At 53.1% G+C, this 25,631-nt stretch overlaps 1 protein-coding gene across 1 annotated transcript; it reads left to right on the forward strand.

The window, feature by feature from the left end:
- Positions 1–63: 63 nt before the first annotated feature.
- On the forward strand, positions 64–25,631 carry PPP1R12C (protein phosphatase 1 regulatory subunit 12C). Its single transcript, XM_077789847.1, has 16 exons — positions 64–426; positions 2,056–2,186; positions 3,196–3,314; positions 4,376–4,535; positions 6,536–6,680; positions 8,143–8,217; positions 9,524–9,612; positions 11,537–11,690; positions 15,329–15,475; positions 17,705–17,812; positions 18,859–18,902; positions 19,535–19,568; positions 20,074–20,178; positions 21,249–21,299; positions 24,043–24,093; positions 25,435–25,631. The coding sequence occupies exons 1-16, from the start codon at positions 64–66 to the stop codon at positions 25,519–25,521; spliced, it is 1,863 nt and encodes a 620-aa protein (XP_077645973.1). The 3' UTR covers positions 25,522–25,631.

Below are 25,631 nucleotides of genomic sequence, written 5' to 3' on the forward strand. Positions count from 1 at the left end.
TCGCCTCGCGTCGCTCTAACCCCCCCGTGACGTCACCGCGCGCGGCGACGCCGCCCCGGCGCGATGACGTCACCCCCCCGCGCCGCCGCCGTTGCCATGGCGACCCCGCCCCCCGCGCTTCCGGCCCCCCCCCCCCGCGGCCCCGCGCCCGCCATGGCGGCGGCGGCGGCGGCGGCGGCGGCGGCGGCGCGGGAGCGGCGGCGGGAGCAGCTGCGGCGCTGGGAGGAGGCGGCGGCGGCGGCGCCGGGCCCGGGCCGCGCTCGGCCGGGGCCGGCCCGGGTCCGCTTCGAGCGGCAGGCCGAGTTCCGCGCCGCCTGCGCAGGCGCCGAGCTGGCCGAGGCGCGCGCCATGGTGATGGCGCCCGAGGGCGGCGGGCGCGCGCTGCTGGGCGGGGCCAACGCCGACGGCGTCAGCGCGCTGCACCAGGTGGGCGGGGCCTGGGGGAAGGGGCGGGGCCAATGGGAATGCGCGGGCCTGGGGAAAGGGGGCGGGGCCAACGCCGACGGCGTCAGCGCGCTGCACCAGGTGGGCGGGGCCTGGGGAAGGGGCGGGGCCAATGGCAATGCGCTGAACCGGGTGGGCGGGGCTAAATGAAAGGGGCGGGGCCAATGGCAATGCGCTGCGCCAGGTGGGCGGGGCTAAAGGAAAGGGGCGGGGCCAACGGCAATGCGCGGCACCGGGTGGGCGGGGCCTGTGGGGGAGTGGGAGGGGCTTCAGGTGGAGTGGGCGGGGCTTTGGGGGTCCCTGGGGGTGTCCCCAATATCCCCACGATGTCCCCACGGTGTCCCCAATGTCCTCGGGGGTGTCCCCAGTGTCCCCATGGTGTCCCCACAGTGTCCCCAATGTCCCCACAGTGTCCCCAGTGTCCCTGGGGGTGTCCCCAATATCCCCACAGTGTCCCCACAGTGTCCCCAATGTCCTCACGGTGTCCCCACGATGTCCCCAATGTCCTTAGGGGTGTCCCCAATGTCCCCACGATGTCCCCACGGTGTCCCCACGGTGTCCCCAATGTCCCCAGCCCTGTCCCCACGATGTCCCCACAGTGTCCCCAATGTCCCCACGGTGTCCCCAGTATCCCCGGGGGTGTCCCCAGTGTCCCCACGTTGTCCCCACGATGTCCCCAATGTCCTTAGGGGTGTCCCCAATGTCCCCACGATGTCCCCAATGTCCCTGGGGGTGTCCCCAATATCCCCACGGTGTCCCCATGGTGTCCCCGATGTCCCCAGCCCCGTCCTCAATGTCCCCATGGTGTCCCCAATGTCCTCAGGGGTGTCCCCAGTGTCCCTGGGGGTGTCCCCAGTATTCCCACAATGTCCCCACGGCGTCCCCACAGTGTCCCCAATGTCCTTACGGGAGTCCCCGATGTCCCCACGGTGTCCCCAATGTCCCCACGGTGTCCCCAGTGTCCCTGGGGGTGTCCCCAATATCCCCACGGTGTCCCCACAGTGTCCCCGATGTCCCCAGCCCCGTCCTCAATGAGCCCAGGGCTGTTCCCAATGTCCCCGTGGATGTGCTGATGTCCCCAGGGGTGTCCCTGGGGGTGTCCCCGATGTCCCCACGGTGTCCCCATGGTGTCCCCAATGTCCCCACAGTGTCCCCAATGTCCTCAGGGGTGTCCCCAGGGGTGTCCCTGGGGGTGTCCCCGATGTCCCCACGGTGTCCCCATGGTGTCCCCAATGTCCCCACAGTGTCCCCAATGTCCTCAGGGGTGTCCCCAGTGTCCCTGGGGGTGTCCCCGATGTCCCCACGGTGTCCCCACCGTGTCCCCGATGTCCCCAGCCCTGTCCCCAATGTCCCCACAATGTCCCCATGGTGTCCCCAATGTCCCCACAGTGTCCCCAATGTCCTCAGGGGTGTCCCCAGTGTCCCTGGGGGTGTCCCCGATGTCCCCACGATGTCCCCATGGTGTCCCCAATGTCCCGCTGTCCCCAGGCCTGCATCGACGAGAACATGGAGGTCGTGCAGTTTCTGGTGGGGTTTGGGGGTGTCCCCACGGTGTCCCCAATGTCCCCGGGGGTGTCCCTGGGGGTGTCCCCGATGTCCCGCTGTCCCCAGGCCTGCATCGACGAGAACATGGAGGTCGTGCAGTTTCTGGTGGAGAGCGGCGCCGACGTCAACCAGGCCGACAACGAGGGCTGGACCCCCCTGCACGTGGCCGCGGCCTGCGGGTGCCGCCACATCGCCCAGTGAGTGCCCGAAATATCCCCAAAATATCCCCGAAATATCCCTGAAATACCCCCAAAATATCCCCGAAATATCCCTGAAATATCCCCAAAATATCTCCAAAGTATCCCTGAAATATCCTTAAAATATCTCCAAAGTATCCCTGAAATATCCTTAAAATATCTCCAAAATATCCCTGAAATATCCCCATAAACATCCCCAAAATATCCCCAAAATATCCTTAAAATAACCCCAAAATATCCTTAAAATAACCCCAAAATATCCCTGAAATATCCCCAAAATATCCCCAAAATATCCTTAAAATATCTCCAAAGTATCCCCGAAATATCCCCAAAAACATCCCCAAAATATCCCCAAAATATCCCAGACTCAGCTGTGACCCCCATGTAACTCACCGGTGATCTATAACCCATCTGTAACCCACTTGTGATCAATAACCCATCTATAACCCATCTATAACTCACCAATAACTTACTTGTGATCAATCACCCATCGATAACCAATCAATAACCGATCAATAACCCTCCCAGGTACCTCCTGGAGCACGGGGCCGATGCCGCCGCCCTCACCTGTGCCCAATCTCTAACCCACCTGTGATCAATCACCCATCAATCAATCACCCATCAATAACCGATCAATAACCGATCAATAACCGATCAATAACCGATCGATAACCGATCAATAACCCTCCCAGGTACCTGCTGGAGCACGGGGCCGATGCCGCCGCCCTCACCTGTGCCCAATCTCTAACCCACCTGTGATCAATCACCCATCAATCAATCACCCATCAATAACCGATCGATAACCGATCGATAACCGATCGATAACCGATCAATAACGGATCAATAACCCCCCCAGGTACCTGCTGGAGCACGGGGCGGACACCACCGCCCTCACCTGAGCCCAATCTCTAACCCACCTGTGATCAATCACCCATCAATCAATCACCTGTCAATAACCGATCGATAACCGATCAATAACCGATCGATAACCGATCAATAACCCTCCCAGGTACCTGCTGGAGCACGGGGCCGATGCCGCCGCCCTCACCTGTGACCTGGAGCTGCCGCTGGAGGTGGCCGAGGACGAGGCGCTGGAGGAGCTGCTGAGGGCGGAGCTCCGGAGCCGGGGTGGGCGGGGCCTAACGGAGGGGCGGGGCTTCGGAGCGGGGTGGGCGGGGCCTAATGGGGGTGGGCGGGGCTTAACAGGGGGCGGGGCTTCGGAGCCGGGGTGGGCGGGGCCTAACGGGGATGGGCGGGGCTTCGGGGCCGGGGTGGGCGGGGCTTAGGAACGGGGTGGGCGGGGCTTAAGAGGGGGAGGGGCTTAACGGTGGGGGCGGGGCTTCGGAGCGGGGGTGGGCGGGGTCTAATGGGGATGGGCGGGGCTTGGGGTGGGGGCGTGGCTTGTGTTTGGTGTGGCCTAGAACGCTGTGGGCGTGCCCAGGTGTGCTCAGGTGTGCCCAGGTGCGCTCAGGTGTGCCCAGGTGTGCCCAGGTGTGCCCAGGCTGAGCGCAGGTGTATCCAGGCTGTGCCCAGGTGTGCTCAGGGTGTGCCAAGGTGTGTCCAGGTGTGCTCAGGTGTGCCCAGGTGTGCCCAGGTGTGCCCAGGCTGAGCGCAGGTGTATCCAGGCTGTGCCCAGGTGTGCTCAGGTGTGCCCAGGTGTGGTCAGGGTGTGCCCAGGTGTGCCCAGGTGTGTTCAGTTTGTGCTCAGGTGTGCTCAGGTGTGCTCAGGTGTGGTCCAGGCGTGTCCAGGTATGCCCAGGTTAGGCCAGATGTGATCAGGGTGTGCCCAGGTGTGCCACGGCTGAGCTCAGGTGTATCCAGGTGTGTCCAGGTGTGGTCAGTTTGTGCCCAGGTGAGGTCAGGGCATTCCCAGCTGTGCCCAGGTGGGCTCAGGTGTGCCCAGGTGTGCCCAGGTGTGCCCAGGGTGGTGCCCAGGTGTGCCCAGGTGTGCCCAGGTGTGCCCAGGTGTGCCCAGGTGTGCTCAGGTGTGCCCAGGTGTGCTCAGGTGTGCCCAGGTGTGCTCAGGTGTGCTCACCTGTGCCAGGTGTGGAGGTGGCCGATGCCAAGCGCGCCGAGGAGCAGCGGCTGCTGCGGGACACGCGCCTCTGGCTGGCTCGGGGTGTACCTGGGCTGTGCCCAGGTGTGCCCAGGTGTGCCCAGGTGTGCTCAGGTGTGCTCACCTGTGCCAGGTGTGGATGTGGCCGATGCCAAGCGCGCCGAGGAGCAGCGGCTGCTGCGGGACACGCGCCTCTGGCTGGCCTCGGGCCGTGCCCGGGACCGGCCCCTGGCGGGCGCCGGCGCCAGCGCGCTGCACGTGGCGGCCGCCAAGGGCTACATCGAGGTCATGAGGTGAGCGCCTCAAAGGGCCCCAAACGCACCCAAAATGGCCCGAATTATCCCCAAAATATCCCCAAAATATCCCCAAATTATCCCCAAAATATCCCTGAGTTATCCCCAAAATAGCCCGAATTATCCCTGAGTTATCCCCAAAATATCCCCAAAATATCCCCAAAATAGCGTGAAATATCCCCAAAATATCCTGAATTATCCCTGATATATCCCAAAAACAGACCCAAAATGGACCCAAATATCCCTGAAATAGCCCTGAAATATCCCCAAAATATCCCTAATTATCCCCAAAATAGCCCGAATTATCCCCAAAATATCCCAGAAATATCACTGAGTTATCCCCAAAATAGCCTCAAAATATCCCTGAAATATCCCCAAAATATCCCTAATTATCCCCAAAATAGCCCTGAGTTATCCCTGAAATATCCCCGAAATATCCCCAAAATGTCTCTGAGTTATCCCCGAAATATCCCCAAATAGCCCCAAAAATGGACCCAAAACTGCCCAAAATATTTTAGGTTTGTTTTGCCTGGTTTTGGGTTTATTTTGGTGATATTTGCCTGATTTTGGCTGGGTTTTGCTTGGTTTTGGGTTTATTTTGTGTGATTTTGGCTGTTTTTGGGTTTATTTTGGTGATATTTGCCTGATTTTGGCTGGGTTTTGCTTGGTTTTGGGTTTATTTTGTGTGATTTTGGCTGGTTTTGGGTTTATTTTGGTGATATTTGCCTGGTTTTGGCTGGGTTTTGCTTTGTTTTGGGTTTATTTTGCCTATTTTGGGGTGCTTTGGGGTGGTTTTGGCTGTTTTGGGGTTTATTTTGCCCGTTTTTGTCCGTTTTTGTGTTTATTTCACCCATTTTTACCTGTTTTTGCCCGTTTTTGTGTTTATTTCGCCCGTTTTTGCCCGTTTTTCCACGTTTCTGGCCGTTCTTTGGGGTGATTTTGGCTGTTTCCGGGTGGTTTTGGGGTGATTTTGCCCGTTTTTGCCTGTTTTCATGTTCATTTTGCCCATTTTTGCCTGTTTTTCCCCGTTTCTGGCTGTTTTTTGGGGTGATTTTGGCCGTTCCCGGGTGTTTTTTGCCCGTTTTTGCGTTCATTTTGCCCATTTTTGCCCGTTTTCCTCGTTTTTTGGGGTGATTTTGTCCATTCCTGGGTGTTTTTCAGGTGATTTTGCCCATTTTAATGTTTATTTCGCCCATTTTTGCCCATTTCCCCCGTTTTTTGGGGTGATTTTGGCCGTTCCCGGGTGTTTTTTGCCCGTTTTTGCCCATTTTAATGTTCATTTCGCCCGTTTTTGCCCGTTTTCCCCGTTTTTTGCCCATTTTAATGTTCATTTCGCCCCTTTTTGCCCGTTTTCCCCGTTTTTTGCCAGTTTTTGCCCATTTTAATGTTTATTTCGCCCATTTTTGCCCGTTTTTGCCCGTTTTTCCCCCATTTTTGCTTGTTTCTGTCCCTTTTTTGGGGTGATTTTGTCCGTTCCTGGGTGTTTTTTGCCCGTTTTTGCCCGTTTTTGCGTTCATTTTGCCCGTTTTTGCCCGTTTTCCCCGTTTTTTGGGGTGATTTTGGCCGTTCCCGGGTGTTTTTTGCCCGTTTTTGCCCGTTTTTGTGTTCATTTCGCCCGTTTTTGCCCGTTTTCCCCGTTTTTTGCCTGTTTTCCCCGTTTTTTGCCCGTTTTGCCCGTTTTTGCCCGTTTTTGCCCGTTTTTGCGTTCATTTCGCCCGTTTTTGCCCGTTTTCCCCGTTTTTTGCCCGTTTTTTGCCCGTTTTTGCGTTCATTTCGCCCGTTTTTGCCCGTTTTTTGCCCGTTTTTTGCCCGTTTTTGCCCATTTTAATGTTCATTTCGCCCGTTTTTGCCCGTTTTGCCCGTTTTTTGCCCGTTTTTGCCCGTTTTTGCGTTCATTTCGCCCGTTTTTGCCCGTTTTTTGCCCGTTTTTGCCCGTTTTTGCGTTCATTTCGCCCGTTTTTGCCCGTTTTGCCCGTTTTTTGCCCGGTTTTGGGCGCCAGGCTGCTGCTGGCCGCCGGCTGCGACCCCGACGTGCGGGACGAGGACGGCTGGACGCCGCTGCACGCGGCCGCGCACTGGGGCGAGCGCGAGGCGTGCCGGCTGCTCTGCGAGCACCTCTGCGACATGAGCCCCCAGAACAACGTGGTATGGATGGGTTTTGGGGCGAATTCCGGGGATTTTGGGTCATTTTGGGGCATTTTGGGTCATTTTGGGGGGAGCTTTGGGGGGTTCCCGGGGGGTTTTTGGGGTGAGGTTCGGGGCGTGCCGGCTGCTCTGCGAGCACCTCTGCGACATGAGCCCCCAGAACAACGTGGTATGGATGGGGTTTGGGGTGAATTCCGGGGATTTTGGGTCATTTTGGGTCATTTTGGGGGTTTTTGGGGGGAGCTTTGGGGGGTTCCCGGGGGGTTTTTGGGGTGAGGTTCGAGGCGTGCCGGCTGCTCTGCGAGCACCTCTGCGACATGAGCCCCCAGAACAACGTGGTATGGATGGGTTTTGGGGCGAATTCCGGGGATTTTGGGGCATTTTGGGTCATTCTGGGTAATTTTGGGGAATTTTGGATCATTTTGGGGGGTTTCATAGGGGTTTGTGGGGGTTTCTGGGGGGTTCCCGGGGGGTTTTTGGGGTGAGGTTCGGGGCGTGCCGGCTGCTCTGCGAGCACCTCTGCGACATGAGCCCCCAGAACAACGTGGTATGGATGGGTTTTGGGGTGAATTCCGGGGATTTTGGGTCATTTTGGGGCATTTTGGGTCATTTTGGGGCATTTTGGGGCATTTACAGGGGATTTTCAGGGATTTTTGGGGGGTTTTCAGGGGATTTTGGGGCTGTTCTTGGGGTGTTTCTGGGGGTTCGGGTGATTTTGGGGAGGTTTTTGGGGTTGGGTGATTTTGAGGTTTTTTTGGGGGGATTTGGGGGAGCTTTTGGGGTGTGGGGTGTTTTTGGGGGGGTTTTGGTGATTTGGGGTGATTTTGGGGAGTTTTTGGGGTGATTTTGGGGATTTTTGGGGGTTGTTGGGGTTTTTTTGGGGTTTTGGTGATTTAGGGTGATTTTGGGGAGTTTTTGGGGCGATTTTGGGGGTTTTGGGGGTAATTGGGGTTTTTTGGGGGGTTTTGGTGATTTGGGGTGATTTCGGGGAGTTTTTGGGTGGATTTTGGGGAGTTTTTGGGGGGATTTTGGGGAGGTTTGGGGGTTTTTGTGGGTTTTGGTGATTTGGGGTGATTTCGGGGAGTTTCTGGGTGGATTTTGGGGAGTTTTTGGGGGGATTTCGGGGAGGTTTGGGGGTTTTTGTGGGTTTTGGTGATTTGGGGTGATTTTGAGGAGTTTTTGGGGGATTTTGGGGAGGTTTTGGGGGGATTTTGGGGAGGTTTTGGGGTGATTTCGGGGAGGTTTGGGGGTTTTTTGGGGTTTTGGTGATTTGGGGTGATTTTGGGGAGTTTTTGGGGGGATTTTGGGGAGGTTTTGGGGTGATTTCGGGGAGGTTTGGGGGTTTTTTGGGGTTTTGGTGATTTGGGGTGATTTCGGGGAGGTTTTGGGGGGATTTTGGGGAGGTTTTGGGGTGATTTCGGGGAGGTTTGGGGGTTTTGGGCCCATCCCACGCTGTCCCCAGGGGCAGCGTCCCTGTGACCTGGCGGACGAGGAGACGCTGCCGCTGCTGGAGGAGCTGCAGCGACGGCAGCTGCACGTGAGAGCCCCAAAACGGCCCAAAAACAGCCCAAAACGGCCCAAAGCGGCCCAAAAACGGCCCAAAAACGGCCCAAAAACGGCCCGAGAATGGCCAAAACGGCCAAAAACGGCCAAAACCAGCCCAAAAACGGCCCAAAACAGCCCAAAAACGGCCTGAAAACTGCCCGGAAATGGCCAAAACGGCCAAAACCAGCCCAAAAACGGCCCAAAAACTGCCCGAGAATGACCAAAATAGCCAAAAACGGCCCAAAAACTGCCCAAAAATGGACAAAAACTGCCCCTAACTGCCCAAAATGGCCAAAACTGCCAAAAACAGCCCAAAAATTGACAAAATTGGCCCTAAAACAGCCAAAAACGGCCCAAAAATGGACAAAAACGGCCCAAAAACAGCCAAAAACTGCCCCAAACTGCCCAAAATGGCCAAAAGCTGCCCAAAAATTGCCCAAAAAGGCCCCAAATCACCCAAACCCAGCCAAAACGGCCCCGAAACACCCCAAACCACCCCGAAATCACCTGAAAATGGCCCAAAACATCCCAAAATAACCCCAAACCAGCCCAAAACCACAGAATCGCCCCAAATCACCCCGAAATCCCCCCAAAAAACCAAAATCGCCCAAATTCACCCCAAATCCCCCCAAAACGCCCCAAATTCATCCCAAAATCTTCCCAAATCACCCCAAATTTATCCCAAAATCACCCCAAATTCCCCCCAGGATCCCCAAAATCCCCCCCAAATTCCCCAAAATCCCCCCCAAATCCCCCAAATTGACCCCAAAAAACCAAAATCATCCAAATTCACCCGAAATCAGCTGAATTCACCCAAAAATCACCCGGAAATTCCCTCCCAAAAAACCAAAATCACCCAAATTCACCCCAAAATCACCCCAAAATCACCCCAGAATCCCCAAAATCTCCCAAAACACCCCAAATTCCCCCCCAAAAAAAACCAAAATCCCCCAAACCACCCCAAATTCACCCCAAAATTCCCAAATTCCCCCCAAAATTCCCAAATTCCCCCCAAACTCCCCCGAATTCACCCCAAAATTCCCAAATTCCCCCAAAATCCCCCGAATTCACCCCAAAATTCCCAAATTCCCCCCAAAATTCCCGAATTCACCCCAAAATCCCCAAATTCACCCCAAAATTCCCAAATTCCCCCCAAAATTCCCGAATTCACCCCAAAATCCCCCAAATTCACCCCAAAATTCCCAAATTCCCCCCAAAATCCCCCAAATTCCCCCCGAAATCCCCAATTCCCCGGACCCCTCCCCAGTTTGGGGTCCCTGACCGCCCCTCCCCCCCAGCTGCGCAGCCAGAAGGACCCGGGCGCCCCTCCCCCACCCCCGGAGCCCGAGGGAGCCCCTCCCCCCCCGGGGGGCGGCAAGCAGCGACGGTGAGACCCCAAAAACCCCAAAATCACCCCAAAAACCCCAAAATCGCCCCAAAAAACCCAAAATCGCCCAAAAGAACCCAAAATCACCCCAAAGAACCCCAAAATCGCCCCAAAAACCCCAAAATCGCCCCAAAAAAACCCCAAAATCGCCCAAAAGAACCCAAAATCGCCCAAAAACCCCAAAATCGTCCAAAAGAACCCAAAATCACCCCAAAGAACCCCAAAATCGCCCCAAAAACCCCAAAATCGCCCAAAAGAACCCAAAATCGCCCCCAAAAAACCCAAAATCGCCCAAAAGAACCCAAAATCGTCCAAAAGAACCCAAAGTCGCCCAAAAGAACCCAAAATCGCCCCAAAAACCCCAAAATCACCCCAAAAAAACCCCAAAATCGTCCAAAAGAACCCAAAATCGCCCCAAAAACTCAGCACCAAAAAATCGCACCAGAAGCCCCGAAAATTACCCCGAAAATCACCCCAAAAAACCCCAAAATCACCCCAGAAACCCCAAAATCTCCCAAAAACCCCAAAATCGTCCAAAAGAACCCAAAATCACCCCAAAAACCCCAAAATCGCCCAAAAAAACCCAAAATCGCCCAAAAGAACCCCAAAATCGCCCCAAAAACTCAGCACCAAAGATCGCACCAAAAACCCCAAAAATCATCCCAGAAACATCAAAAATTACCCCAAAAATCACCCCAAAAACCCCAAAAATCGCACCAAAAACCCAAAAAACACTCCAAAAAACCCAAAACGGCCCAAAACACAAAAATCACCCCAAAAACCCCAAAAATCACCCCAAAACCCCCAAAAATCGCCCCAAAACCCCCCAAAAAATCACCCCAAAACCCTCAAAAAACCCCAAAGGAATCACCCCAAAAACCAAAAAAAATCACCCCAAAACCCAAAAAATCAGCCCAAAATCTCCATCCCAAAAAATCACACCAAAAGCCCCGAAAATTGCCCCAAAAATCCAAAAATCACCCCAAAAACACCAAAAAAATCCCCAAAAAGACCCAAAAATCATCCCAAAAACCCAAAAAACCCCCCAAAATCTCCGTTTTTACCCCAAAATCCCCATTTTTACCCCCAAAACCCCCGGTTTTTTTCCCAAAATCCCCGTTTTTTTTCCCCAAATCCCCGGTTTTTTCCCCCAAACTCCCCAATTTCGGTATTTTTTCCCAAAATCGCCGTTTTTCTCCCCAGACCGGCCGCGTCCCGCCGCAGCCGCCGCGAGCGCCTCCTGGGCACCCCAAAATCCCCATTTTTACCCCAAAATCCCCATTTTTACCCCAAAATCCCCATTTTTACCCCAAAATCCCCGTTTTTTTTCCCAAAATCCCCGTTTTTTCCCCCAAATGTTCAGTTTTTTCCATTTTTCCCAAAATCGCCGTTTTTCTCCCCAGACCGGCCGCGTCCCGCCGCAGCCGCCGCGAGCGCCTCCTGGGCACCCCAAAATCCCCATTTTTACCCCAAAATCCCCGTTTTTTTTCCCAAAATCCCCGTTTTTTCCCCCAAACTCCCCATTTTTTCCATTTTTCCCAAAATCGCCGTTTTTCTCCCCAGACCGGCCGCGTCCCGCCGCAGCCGCCGCGAGCGCCTCCTGGGCACCCCAAAATCCCCATTTTTACCCCAAAATCCCCGTTTTTTTCCCAAAATCCCCGTTTTTTCCCCCAAATGTTCAGTTTTTTCCATTTTTCCCAAAATCGCCGTTTTTCTCCCCAGACCGGCCGCGTCCCGCCGCAGCCGCCGTGAGCGCCTCCTGGGCACCCCAAAATCCCCATTTTTACCCCAAAATCCCCATTTTTACCCCAAAATCCCCATTTTTACCCCCAAAATCCCCGTTTTTTTTCCCCAAAATCCCCGTTTTTTCCCCCAAATGTTCATTTTTTTCCATTTTTCCCAAAATCGCCGTTTTTCTCCCCAGACCGGCCGCGTCCCGCCGCAGCCGCCGCGAGCGCCGCCGGCTCCGGGCGCGGGTGGGGGAGGGGCCGCCCCCCCCCCTGCGCCCCCCGGGGGGGGGAGGGGCCCCCGACAGCGACGAGGGGGGGAGAGCGAGGGGGAGGGGCCGCGGCCGGGGGGTGAGCGCGGATTGGGGCGAAAAACGGCGATTTTGGGCAAAATGGGGTTGGGGGAAAGACGGGGAGTTTGGGGCGAAAAATGGGAATTGGGGAGAAAATGGGAGTTTGGGGGGAAAAACGGGGATTTGGGGAAAAATGGGAATTGGGGGGGAAAAATGAGAGTTTGGGGGGAAAAAAGGCGATTTTGGGAAAAATGGGAATTGGGGGGGAAAACGGGGATTTTGGGCAAAATGGGATTGGGGGAAAAACGGGGAGTTTGGGGCGAAAAACAGCGATTTTGGGAAAAATGGGATTGGGGGAAATACGGGGAGTTTGGGGAAAATGGGATTGGGGGAAAAATGGGAGTTTGGGGCGAAAAACAGCGATTTTGGGAAAAATGGGATTGGGGGGAAAAACGGGGATTTTGGGCAAAAGGGGTTTGGGGGAAAAATGGGAGTTTGGGAAAAATGGGATTGGGGGAAAAAAGGGGGATTGGGGGAAAAAAGGGGAGTTTGGGAAAAACGGGATTTTGGGGGGAAATGGGGGTTTGGGGGGAAAAACGGGGAGTTTGGGAAAAATGGGATTTTGGGGGGAAATGGGGGTTTGGGGGGAAAAACGGGGAGTTTGGGAAAAAAACCGGGGATTTTGGGCAAAATTACGGGGAGTTTGGGAAAAAATGGCATTTGGGGGGAAAAATGGGGATTTTGGGGGGAAAAATGGGGTTTGGGGAATTTTTGGGTATTTTGTGTCTATTTTGTGATTTTTGGGGATGTTTTGGGTCTTTTTTGGGATATTTTGGGTCTTTTTTGGGATATTTTGGGGTATTTTGTGTCTATTTAAGGATTTTGGGAGATTTTGTTTCTATTTTGGGATATTTCGGGTCTGTTTTGGGATTTTTGGGTATTTTGTGTCTATTTTGGGTATTTTGTGTTAATTTTGGGCTATTTTGGGTCTATTTTGGGCTATTTTGGGTCTGTTTGGGTATTTTGGGATATTTTGTGTCTATTTTGTGTCTATTTTTGGATATTTTGGGATATTTTGGGTATTTTGTGTCTATTTGGGATTTTGGGTCTATTTTGTGTCTGTTTTGGGATTTTTGGGTATTTTGGGTCTATTTTGGTATTTTGTGTCTATTTTGGGATATTTTGTTTCTATTTTGGGTATTTTGGGTATTTTGTGTAATTTTGGGCTATTTTGGGCTATTTCGGTCTATTTTGTGTTAATTTGGGCTATTTTTTGTCTATTTTGGGCTATTTTGGGTATTTTGGGTCTATTTTGGGTATTTTGTGTCCATTTTGGGCTATTTTGTGTTAATTTCGGTCTATTTTGTGTTAATTTTGGGGTATTTTGGGTCTGTTTTGGTCCATTTTGTGTCTATTTGGGCTAATTTTGTCTATTTTGGGCTATTTTGGGTATTTTGGGTCTATTTTGGTCTATTTTGTGTCTATTTGGGCTAATTTTGTCTATTTTGGGTCTATTTTGGTCTATTTTGGGTATTTTGGGTCTATTTTGGTCTATTTTGTGTTAATTTTGGGCTATTTTGGGTCTATTTTGGTCTATTTTGGGTATTTTGGGTCTATTTTGGTCTATTTTGTGTCTATTTGGGCTATTTTTTGTCTATTTTGGGCTATTTCGGGTCTATTTTGGTATTTTGTGTTAATTTCGGTCTATTTTGTGTTAATTTTGGGCTATTTTGGGTCCATTTTGGGCTATTTCGGGTCTATTTTGGTATTTTGTGTTGATTTCGGGCCATTTTGGGGCCATTTCGGGACATTTCGGGCCTGTCCTCTCTGACCTCCCCTTCCCCCCCCCAGACCCCCCCGAGGCTCCGCCCCCCGCCGGCCCCTCCCCCCCACCACCGGTGAGCCCCTCCCCCTCCCCAAAAAAGGGCGTGGCCTGCCCCTCCCCCTCCCAAAAAGGGGCGTGGCCTGCCCCTCCCCCTCCCAAAAAAGGGCGTGGCCTGCCCCTCCCCCTCCCAAAAAGGGGCGTGGCCTGCCCCTCCCCCTCCCCAAAAATGGGCGTGGCCTGCCCCTCCCCCTCCCAAAAAGGGGCGTGGCCTGCCCCTCCCCCTCCCCAAAAAAGGGGCGTGGCCCGAGCCCGGCCCCTCCCCCTCCCTCCCCTCCCCCCCCCGGAGGGGGGGGGGAGGGGAGGGAGGGGGAGGGGCCGGGCTCGGGCCACGCCCCCAGGTGAGGCCACGCCCCCCTTAAATCCCCTCCCCCACCCCCAAAAGGTTTCGGAGCCCCCCGGCCGCCCCTCCCCCACCCTGAGACCCCCCAGGTGAGAAAAGGGGGAGGGGCCAAACGAGGTGGGGGAGGGGTTTAAAAGGGGGAGGGGTTTAAAAGGGGGAGGGGTTTAAAAGGGGGAGGGGTTTAAAGGGGGGGAGGGGCTGACGCTGCCGCCCCTCCCCCACAGCCCCTCCCCCACCCAGCCCGGAGCCCCCCAGGACCCCCCCGAGCCGCGGGGGCGCAGGTGAGGCCCCTCCCCCACCCCGAAATCCTCTTTTTTCCACCCAAAATCCCCTTTTTTTCCCCCCCCCAATTCCCGTTTTCCCCCAAAATCCCCGTTTTTCTCCCCAAATTTACTTTTTTTCTCCCCAAAATCCCCTTTTTTCCCCAAAATCCCCCTTTTTCTCCAGAATCCCCGTTTTTCTCCCCAAATGTACTTTTTCTCCCCAAAATCCCCATTTCTCCCCAAAATTCCCATTTTTCCCCCCCAAAATCCCCATTTCCCCCCAAAATCCCTTTTTTCTCCCCAAAATTCCCATTTTTTCCCCCCAAAATCCCCATTTCCCCCCAAAATCCCCATTTTTCTCCTCAAAATCCCCTATTTTCCCAAAATTCCTCATTTTTCTCCCCAAAATTCCCATTTTTCCCCCCAAAATCCCCATTTCCCCGCAAAATCCCCATTTTTCTCCTCAAAATCCCCTATTTTCCCAAAATTCCTCATTTTTCTCCCCAAAATCCCCGTTTTTTCTCCCCAAATCCCCGTTTTTCTCCCCAAAATCCCCTATTTTCCCCAAATCCCCATTTTTCCCCCCAAAATCCCCGTTTTTTCTCCCCAAATCCCCATTTTTCTCCCAAAATCCCCGTTTTTTCTCCCCAAATCCCCATTTTTCTCCCCAAAATCCCCGTTTTTTCTCCCCAAACCCCCTATTTTCCCCAAATCCCCATTTTTCTCCCCAAAATTCCCATTTTTCCCCTCGAAATCCCATTTTTCTCTCCAAAATCCCTTTTTCTTTCCCCCCAAAATCCCATTTTCTCCCCAAATCCCCGTTTTTCTCCCCAAATCCCCTTTTCTCCCCCCAAAATCCCCCTTTTTCCCAAAATTCCTCATTTTTCTCCCCAAATCCCCGTTTTTCTCCCCAAACCCCCTTTTTTCCCAAAATCCCTGTTTTTTTCTCCCCAAATCCCTGTTTTTTTCTCCCCAAATCCCCGTTTTTTCTCCCCAAATCCCCTTTTATACCCCCCAAACCCCCTTTTTTCCCAAAATCCCCATTTTTCTCCCCAAAATTCCCATTTTTCCCTTCGAAATCCCATTTTTCTCTCCAAAATCCCTTTTTCTTTCCACCCAAAATCCCATTTTCTCCCCAAATCCCCGTTTTTCTCCCCAAACCCCCTTTTTTCCCCCCAAACCCCCTTTTTTCCCAAAATCCCCTTTTTTTCCCCCCAAACCCCCTTTTTTCCCAAAATCCCCGTTTTTCTCCCCAACCCCGCAGGCCGTTCCAGCCGCCGGCGCGGGACGAGGAGTCGGAGTCGCAGCGCAAGGCCCGGAGCCGCCTGATGCGGCAGGCGCGGCGCGCCACGCAGGTGGGCCAAAATCGGCCAAAATCCACCCAAAAACCGGCCTGAAAACGGCCAAAATCCACCCAAAATCTGCCCCAAAAACTGACCAAAAATCGACCCAAAATCTGCCCAAAATCGGCCAAAATCCACCCAAAAACCGGCCTGAAAACGGCCAAAATCCACCCAAAATCTGCCCCAAAAACTGACCAAAAATCGACCCAAAATCTGACCAAAATCGGCCAAAATCCACCCAAAATCTGCCCCAAAAACTGACCAAAAATCCACCCAAAATCTGCCCCAAAAACTGACCAAAAATCCACCCAAAATCTGCCCAAAAACCGACCTGAAAACGGCCAAAATCCACCCAAAATCTGCCCCAAGAACTGCCCAAAAATCCACCCAAAATCTGCCCCAAAAACTGACCAAAAAACAGCCAAAATCTGCCCAAAAAACAGCCAAAATCTGCCCAAAAAACAGCCAAAATCCACCCAAAATCTGCCCCAAAAACTGACCAAAAATCCACCCAAAATCTGCCCAAAATCGGCCAAAATCCACCCAAAAACCGACCTGAAAACGGCCAAAATCCACCCAAAATCTGCCACAAGAACTGCCCAAAAATCGACCCAAAATCTGCCCAAAATCGGCCAAAATCCACCCAAAATCTGCCACAAGAACTGCCCAAAAATCCACCCAAAATCTGCCCCAAAAACTGACCAAAAAACAGCCAAAATCTGCCCAAAAACCGACCTGAAAACGGCCAAAATTCACCCAAAATCTGCCCCAAAAACTGACCAAAAATCCACCCAAAATCTGCCCAAAATCGGCCAAAATCCACCCAATATCCGACCTGAAAACGGCCAAAATCCACCCAAAATCTGCCACAAGAACTGCCCAAAAATCGACCCAAAATCTGCCCAAAATCGGCCAAAATCCACCCAAAAACCGACCTGAAAACGGCCAAAATCCACCCAAAATCTGCCCAAAAACTGACCAAAAATCCACCCAAAATCTGCCCCAAAAACTGACCTGAAAACGGCCAAAATCGACCCAAAATCTGCCCCAAAAACTGACCAAAAATCGACCCAAAATCTGCCCAAAAAACAGCCAAAATCCACCCAAAAACTGACCTGAAAACGGCCAAAATCCACCCAAAATCTGCCCCAAAAACTGACCAGAAATCGACCCAAAATCTGCCCAAAATCGGCCAAAATCCACCCAAAACCTGACCTGAAAACGGCCAAAATCCACCCAAAATCTGCCCCAAAAACTGACCAAAAATCCACCCAAAATCTGCCCAAAAACTGACCTGAAAACGGCCAAAATCGACCCAAAATCTGCCACAAAAACTGACCAAAAACCAGCCAAAATCTGCCCCAAAAACTGACCAAAAAACAGCCAAAATCTGCCCAAAAACTGACCTGAAAACGGCCAAAATTCACCCAAAATCTGCCCCAAAAACTGACCAAAAATCGACCCAAAATCTGCCCAAAATCGGCCAAAATCCACCCAATATCCGACCTGAAAACGGCCAAAATCCACCCAAAATCTGCCACAAGAACTGCCCAAAAATCCACCCAAAATCTGCCCCAAAAACTGACCAAAAAACAGCCAAAATCTGCCCAAAAACCGACCTGAAAACGGCCAAAATCCACCCAAAATCTGCCACAAGAACTGCCCAAAAATCGACCCAAAATCTGCCCAAAATCGGCCAAAAAACCGACCCAAAAACTGCCCCAAAATCGCCCCAAAATCACCCAAAATCACCCCAAAAACTGCCCCAAAATCACCCCAAAATCGCCCAAAAATCGCCCCAAAACCGCCCCGAAATCCCCCGGATTCACCCCAAACCCCCTGTGTGACCCCGGGGTGACCCCTGACCCCGGGGTGACCCCTGGGTGACCCGTGACCCCTGGGTGACCCCTGTATGACCCCTGTGTGACCCCTGACCCCGGGGTGACCCCTGTGTGACCCCTGACCCCGGGTGACCCCTGGGTGACCCCTGACCCCCCTGTGTGACCCCTGACCCCTGGGTGACCCCGGGGTGACCCCTGTGTGACCCCTGACCCCTGTGTGACCCCGGGGTGACCCCTGTGTGACCCCTGACCCCGGGGTGACCCCTGACCCCTGTGTGACCCCTGACCCCTGTGTGACCCCGGGGTGACCCCTGTGTGACCCCTGACCCCGGGGTGACCCCTGACCCCTGGGTGACCCCTGACCCCGGGGTGACCCCGGGTGACCCCTGACCCCGGCCAGGGCGTGACCCTGCCCGAGCTGCGGGCGGCGGAGCACGGGATTGGCCGAGGCGCCGAGGGGCGGGGCCAGCAGCAGCCAATCAGGGACCAGGAGGGGCGGGAGCCCAACGTGAGTTGGGGGGGGTTGGGAAATTTGGGAAATTTGGGGGATTTTGGGGAATTTGGGGGAAATTTGGGGAAATTTGGGGAGATTTTGGGGATTTTGGGGGATTTGGGGAAATTTGGGGGAATTTGGGGGGGTTTGGGGGATTTTGGGGGGATTTGGGGAATTTGGGGACATTTGGGGGATTTTGGGGAGATTTGGGGGAATTTGGGGATTTTGGGGACATTTGGGGGGATTTGGGGATTTTGGGGAATTTGGGGGGAATTCGGGAAGATTTGGGGACATTTGGGGGAATTTGGGGAAATTTGGGGAATTTGGGGGAAATTTGGGGAGAATTTGGGAAGATTTGGGGGGATTTGGGGACATTTTGGGGGGATTTGGGGATTTTGGGGAAATTTGGGGGATTTTGGGGGAATTTGGGGGGAATTTGGGGGAAATTTGGGGAATTTGGGGGATTTTGGGGAAATTTGGGGAGAATTCGGGAAGATTTGGGGGGATTTGGGGAGATTTGGGGAAATTTGGGGATTTTGGGGAATTGGGGAATTTGGGGGAAATTTGGGGAATTTGGGGGGAATTTGGGGGAAATTTGGGGAATTTGGGGAAAATTTGGGGAAATTTGGGGGATTTTGGGGGGATTTGGGGATTTTGGGGGAAATTTGGGGCATTTTTGGGGGAATTTGGGGGATTTTGGGGATTTTGAGGAATTTGGGAAGAATTCGGGCAGATTTGGGGGATTTTGGGGAAATTTTCAGGGATTTAGGGAATTTGGGGGAATTTGGGCAGATTTGGGGGATTTGGGGGAAATTTGGGGGATTTTGGGGGGAATTTGGGGAAATTTTGGGGGGATTTTGGGAGAAGTTGGGGGATATTGGGGAATTTGGGGGGAATTTGGGTGGAATTCGGGCAGATTTGGGGAGAATTTGGGGGATTTTGGGGAGATTTTGATGAAATTTTGGGGGGGGGGTCCTCGGGGAGGTTTTTGGGGGGATTTTGGGATTTTGGGGATTTTGGGGTCTCCCCCTTTTCTCACCCCCCCTCCCCTCCCCCCCCAGGGCTCCGAGAGCGACGGGCCCGAGGACGCCCCTCCCCCACCCAGGTACGGGGCTGGGGGGAATTTTGGGGATTTTGGGAATTTTGGGGAGAATTTGGGGGAATTTGGGGGGATTTGGATGAATTTTGAGTAATGTGGGGGGGGGGTTGGGGGGAATTTTGGGAATTTTTGGGGGGTTTGGGGGAAATTTAGGGGGATTTTGGGGCGGTTTTGGGGAATTTGGGGGAAATTTTGGGGAATTTCGGGGATTTTGGGGAAATTTGGGGCAGATTTGGGGTTAATTTGGGGGGTTGGGGGAATTTTGGGGAATTTGGGGGATTTTGGGAAGATTTGGGGGGATTTGAGCTGGATTTGGAGGATTTTTGGGGAATTTCGGGGATTTTGGGTGGATTTGGGATGAATTTGGGGGATTTTGGGAGGATTTGGGGGGATTTGGGGGGATTTGAGCTGAATTTGGGGGATTTTGGGGGAATTTCGGGGATTTTGAGGGGATTTGAGCTGAATTTGGGGATTTTGGGGGAATTTCGGGGATTTTGGTGGGATTTGAGCTGAATTTGGGGGATTTGGGGGGTCTCAGGGTGATTTTGGGGGTCCTGGATTGAATTTGGGGTTTTTTGGGGGGGTCTCGGGTGATTTTTGGGGTCTCAGCCCCCCCTGACCCCTCCCCTCCCCCACAGCCCCGCCCCGGCCCCGCCCTTCGATTACCAACAGGTGGGGGAGGGGATTTGGGGTGGGGGGAGGGGATTTGGGGGGATTTGGGGGTGGGGAGGGGGATTTGGGGTGGGGGAGGGGATTTGGGGGTGGGGGAAGGGATTTTGGGGGTGGGGGAGGGGATGTTGGGGTGGGGGAGGGGATTTGGGGGTGGGGAGGGGATTTGGGGGTGGGGGAGGGATTTGGGGGGTGGGGGAGGGGATTTGGGGGGTGGGGGAGGGGGATTTGGGGGTGGGGGAGGGGATTTTGGGGAGGGGGAGGGGATTTGGGGGTGGGGGAGGGGATTTGGTGGGTGGGGGAGGGGATTTGGGGGTGGGGGAGGGGATTTGGGGGGTGGGGGAGGGGATCTGGGGGAGGGGCCTCATCCCGCCCCTCCCCCCCCAGCTGTTCCAGGAGCTTTGGGTGGAAAACGAGCGGATTTGGGGGTGGGGGAGGGGATTTGGGGGATTTTGGGATGGGGGAGGGGCAGGCTCAGACCCCTCCCTCCCCCCGCCCCTCCCCCCAGCTGTTCCAGGAGCTTTGGGTGGAAAACGAGCGGATTCGGGAGCAGCTGCAGGAGGCGGAGCTGGCGCTGACCCAGAGCCGGCTGGAGCTGGAGAGGGTCACGCAGGTCAGGGGTCACCCGGGGGTCACACGGGGTCACCCGGGGTCACGCAGGTCAGGGGTCACCCGGGGGTCACTCGGGGTCACGCAGGTCAGGGGTCATTTGGGTGTTTCAGGGTCACCCGGGGTCATTTGGGGTCACTCAGTGGTCACTCGGGGTCACTCGGGGGTCACTCAGGGTCACTCGGTGTCACTCATTGGTCACTCATTGGTCACTCGGGGTCACTCGGGGTCACTCATTGGTCACTCGGGGTCACTCGGGGTCACTCAGTGGTCACTCGGGGTCACTCGGGGTCACTCGGGGTCACTCGGGGTCACTCAGGGTCACTCAGGGGTCACTCGGGGTCATTTGGGGTCACTCATTGGTCACTCGGGATCACTCGGGGGTCACTCGGGGGTCACTCGAGGTCACTCGGGGTCACTCAGGGGTCACTCGGGGTCATTTGGGGTCACTCATTGGTCACTCGGGGTCACTCGGGGTCATTTGTGGTCACCCGGGTCACTCGGGGTCACTCATTGGTCACTCGGGGTCACTCATTGGTCACTCGGGGTCACTCGAGGTCACTCGGGGGTCACTCAGTGGTCACTCGGGTCACTCGGGGGCACTCAGTGGTCACTCGGGGGTCACTCATTGGTCACTCAGGGTCACTCGGGGGGTCACTCGGGGGGTCACTCAGGGTCACTCGGGGGGTCACTCAGGGGTCACTCGGGGGGTCACTCAGGGGTCACTCGGGGTCACTCGGGGTCACTCGGGGGCTCACTCAGAGGTCACTCAGGGTCACTCGGGGTCACTCGGGGGCTCACTCAGAGGTCACTCAGGGTCACTCGGGGTCACTCGGGGTCACTCAGTGGTCACTCAGTGGTCACTCGGGGTCACTCGGGGTCACTCGGGGTCACTCGGGGTCACTCAGTGGTCACTCAGTGGTCACTCGGGTCACTCGGGGTCACTCGGGGTCACTCAGGGGTCACTCGGGGTCACTCGGGGTCACTTGGGGTCACTCATTGGTCACTCGGGGGTCACTCAGGTCACTCGGGGTCACTCGGGGTCACTCGGGGCTCTCCCCTTTCCCTGCCCAGCGCCAGGAGCGAAGCGCCGAGCGCCCGGCCCGGCTGGAGCTGGAGAGATTCGTGAGTGGAGACACCCAAAACACCCAAACCACCCCAAAACTACCCTGAAAGCCAAAAAAACACCTGAAAACTACCCTGGAACCCCAAAAATCACCCAAAAACACCCCAAAACTACCCTGAAAGCCAAAAAAACACCTGAAAACTACCCTGGAACCCCAAAAATCACCCAAAAACACCCAAAAACCACCCTGGAATCCCAAAAAACACCCAAAAACTACCCTGAAAGCCAAAAAACACGCAAAAACTACCCTGGAACTCCAAAAACCACCCAAAAACCACCCAAAAACCACCCAAAAACCACCCTGTAACTCCAAAAGTAGACAAAACCACCCAAAAACCGCCCTGGAACCCACCAAAACCACCCAAAAACTACCCTGGATCCCCAAAACCCACCCTGGATCCCTAAAAAACACCCAAAAACACCCAAAACCCACCCTGAAATCCAAAAAACTTCCGAAAACTACCCTGGAACCCAAAAACCACCCAAAACCACCCAAAAACCACCCTGGAATCCCAAAAAACACCCAAAAACGACCCTGGATCCCCAAAAAACACCCAAAACCACCCAAAAAACACCCTGGATCCCCAAAAAAGACCCAAAAACTACCCTGGAACTCCAATAAACATTCAAAAACCATCCTGGAATCTGAAAAAACACCCAAAAACTACCCTGGAACTCCAAAAAACACTCGAAACCACCCTGGAACCCCAAAAACCACCCAAAAAACACCCAAAAGCCCCCCAAAACCATCCTGAAACCCAAAAACCTCCCCTGCCACGTTTCCCCTCCCGTTTTTCCCATTTTCCCTCGTCTTTCCTGAATTTGCCCTCGTGTTTCCTTAATTTTCCCCTCACATTTCTCCATTTTCCCCTCATATTTTCCCTATTTCCCCCTCACAATTTCCCTCACATTTTCTTCTTTTCCCTCACATTTTCCCCATTTCCCCCCTCACATTTCCCCTCACATTTTTCCATTTTCCCCTCACATTTTTCCATTTTCCCCTCACATTTCCCCTCACATTTTCCATTTCCCCTCACATTTTCCCCTCACATTTCCCCATTTTCCCTCACATTTTCTTCTTTTCCCCTCACATTTTCCCCCATTTTCCCCTCACATTTTTCCATTTTCCCCTCACATTTTTCCCATTTTCCCTCACATTTTTCCATTTTCCCCTCACAATTCCCACACATTTCCCCCATTTTCCCTCACATTTCCCCATTTTCCCCTCACATTTTCCCCTCACATTTTTCCATTTTCCCTCACATTTTCCCCTCACATTTTCCCCTCACATTTTCCCCATTTTCCCCTCACATTTTCCCATTTTCCCCTCACATTTTCCCCTCACATTTTCCCCTCACATTTTTCCATTTTCCCCTCACATTTCCCCTCACATTTTCCCCATTTTCCCCTCACATTTTCCCCTCACATTTTCCCCATTTTCCCCTCACATTTTCCCCATTTTCCCCTCACATTTTCCCCATTTTCCCCTCACATTTTCCCCATTTTCCCCTCACATTTTCCCCTCACATTTTTCCATTTTCCCTCACATTTTCCCCATTTTCCCCTCCCATTTCCCTCACATATTTTCCCCTCACATTTTCCCCATTTTCCCCTCACATTTTTCCCCATTTCTCCCTCACATTTTCCATTTTCCCCTGACCTTTCCCGCCATTTTCTCCCTCATGTTTCTCCGCCATTTTGTCCCTCTCATTTCCTGCCTTTTCCCTTCACATTTTCCCCATTTTCCCCTCATGTTTTTTTCCCTTTTTTCCCCTCACATTTCCCCCTTTCTCACCGCACATTTCATCCTTTTTCTCCTCACGTTTTCCACTGTTTTCCCCTTGCATTTTTCCATTTTCTCCCCTCATATTTTTCCCCTTTCCCGCTCAAATTCCCCCATTTTCCCTCACATTTTCCCCATTTTCCCCTCACATTTCCCCAATTTTCCCCTCACATTTTTCCCATTTCCCCTCACATTTTCCCCATTCTCCCCTCCCATTTCCCCATTTTCCCCCACATTTTTCCCGTTTTCCCCCCACTTTTCCCCCAATTTCCCCCCCACATTTTCCCCTCCCATTTTCCCATTCCCCCCCCCAATTTTTCCCGTTTTCCCCACTTTTCCCCATTTCCCCCTCCATTCCCATTTTCCCCCCACATTTTTCCCATTTTCCCCCACTTTTCCCCAGTTTTCCCTCCGATTTCCCCCATTTTCCTCTCACATTTTCCCCATTTCCCCCCACATTTTCCCCTCCCATTTTCCCCATTTTCCTCTCACATTTCCCCATTTTCCCCCCACATTTTTCCCGTTTTCCCACCACATTTTCCCCATTTCCCCCCCACATTTTCCCTCCCATTTTTTCCCGTTTTCCCCACTTTTCCCCACACATTTCCCCATTTTCCCCCAATTTTCCCCCCACATTTTCCCCTCCCTTTTTTTCCCGTTTTTCCCCACTTTTCCCCATTTTCCCCTCACATTTTCCCCATTTTCCCCCCACATTTTCCCCTCCCATTTTTTCCCGTTTTTCCCCATTTTCCCCACTTTTCCCCATTTCCCCTCACATTTTCCCCATTTTCCCCCACATTTTCCCCTCCCATTTTCCCCATTTTCCTCTCACATTTCCCATTTCCCCCACATTTTTCCCCGTTTTCCCCAATTCCCCCCCACATTTCCCCTCCCATTTTTTCCCATTTTCCCCGTTTTTCCCCACTTTTCCCCTCCGATTTCTCCTCCTGGCACCCCAGGAGCGCCGGGCGCTGGAGCTGAAGGCGGCGGAGCTGGAGGAGGAGCTCAAGGTGGCTCTGGGACCCCAAATTCCGGGATTTCGGGGCTCTGGGCTCATTTCGGGTCGTTTTGGGCATTTCGGGTGGTTTGGGGCATTTTGGGGTAATTTTGTGGCGGTTTTTGGGTTCATTTTGGGGTCATTTTGGGGAGATTTTGTGATGATTTTGGGGTGTTTTGGGATGATTTTAAGATCGTTCCGGGGTGATTTTGTGATGATATTTGGGTTGGTTTTGGGGTGATTTTGTGATGATTTTGGGGTAATTTTGGGTGGTTTTGGTCATTTTGGGGTAATTTTGTGGTGGTTTTCGGGTTCATTTTGGAGTGATCTTGAGATGATTTCGGGGCGGTTTTGGGATGATTTTAAGATTGTTTTGTGGTGATTTTGGGATGATTTTATGGTTGTTTTGGGGTGATTTTGTGATGATTTGGTGATGATTTTGGGGTGATTTTGGGATGATTTTGAGGTGGTTTTGTGATGATTTCAGGGTAATTTTGGGGTGGTTTCGTGGTGGTTTGGGGATAGTTTTGGGGTGATTTTGTGATGATTTGGTGATGATTTGGGGGTGGTTTTGGATGATTTTAAGATCGTTTTGGGGTGATTTGGTGATGATTTGGGTGATGATTTGGGTGATGATTTCGGGGCGGTTTTGGGATGATTTTGAGGTGGTTTTGTGGTGATTTTGTGATGATTTTGGGGTAATTTTGGGGTGGTTTCGTGGTGTTTGGGGATAGTTTTTGGGTGATTTTGTGATGATTTGGTGATGATTTCGGGGCAGTTTTGGGATGATTTTGTGATGGTTTTGGGATGGTTTTGGGGTGATTTTGTGATGATTTTGGGGTGTTTTGTGATGATTTTGTGATGATTTTGGGGTGGTTTTGGGGTGATTTTGGGGTGATTTTGTGATGATTTCGGGGCGGTTTTGGGATGATTTTGAGGTGGTTTTGGGGTGGTTTTGGGGTGATTTTGGGGTGATTTTGGGTGGTTTCGTGGTGGTTTGGGGGATAGTTTTGGGGTGATTTGTGATGATTTGGTGATGATTTCGGGGCGGTTTTGGGATGATTTTGTGATGGTTTTGGGATGGTTTTGGGTGATTTTGTGATGATTTTGGGGTTGTTTTGTGATGATTTTGTGATGATTTTGGGGTGGTTTTGGGGTGATTTTGGGGTGATTTTGTGATGATTTCGGGGCGGTTTTGGGATGATTTTGAGGTGGTTTTGGGGTGGTTTTGGGGTGATTTTGGGGTGATTTTGTGATGATTTCGGGGCGGTTTTGGGATGATTTTGAGGTGGTTTTGGGATGGTTTTGGGGTGGTTTTGGGGTGATTTTGGGGTGATTTCGGGCGCGCCCCTAGGCGCTGTCGGACCTGCGCGCCGATAACCAGCGGCTCAAGGATGAGAACGCGGCGCTGATCCGCGTCATCAGCAAACTCTCCAAGTGACCCCAAAACCCCCGAATCCGCCCCAAAAAAACCCAAATCCGCCCCAAAAAAACCCCCAAACCTCCCCCAGCGGGGCGGAGCCAAAACGAGAAGGGGGCGTGGCCAATGGT

This window comes from Lonchura striata, chromosome 38 (assembly GCF_046129695.1).
Source record: "Lonchura striata isolate bLonStr1 chromosome 38, bLonStr1.mat, whole genome shotgun sequence".
Lineage (NCBI taxonomy): Eukaryota > Metazoa > Chordata > Aves > Passeriformes > Estrildidae > Lonchura > Lonchura striata.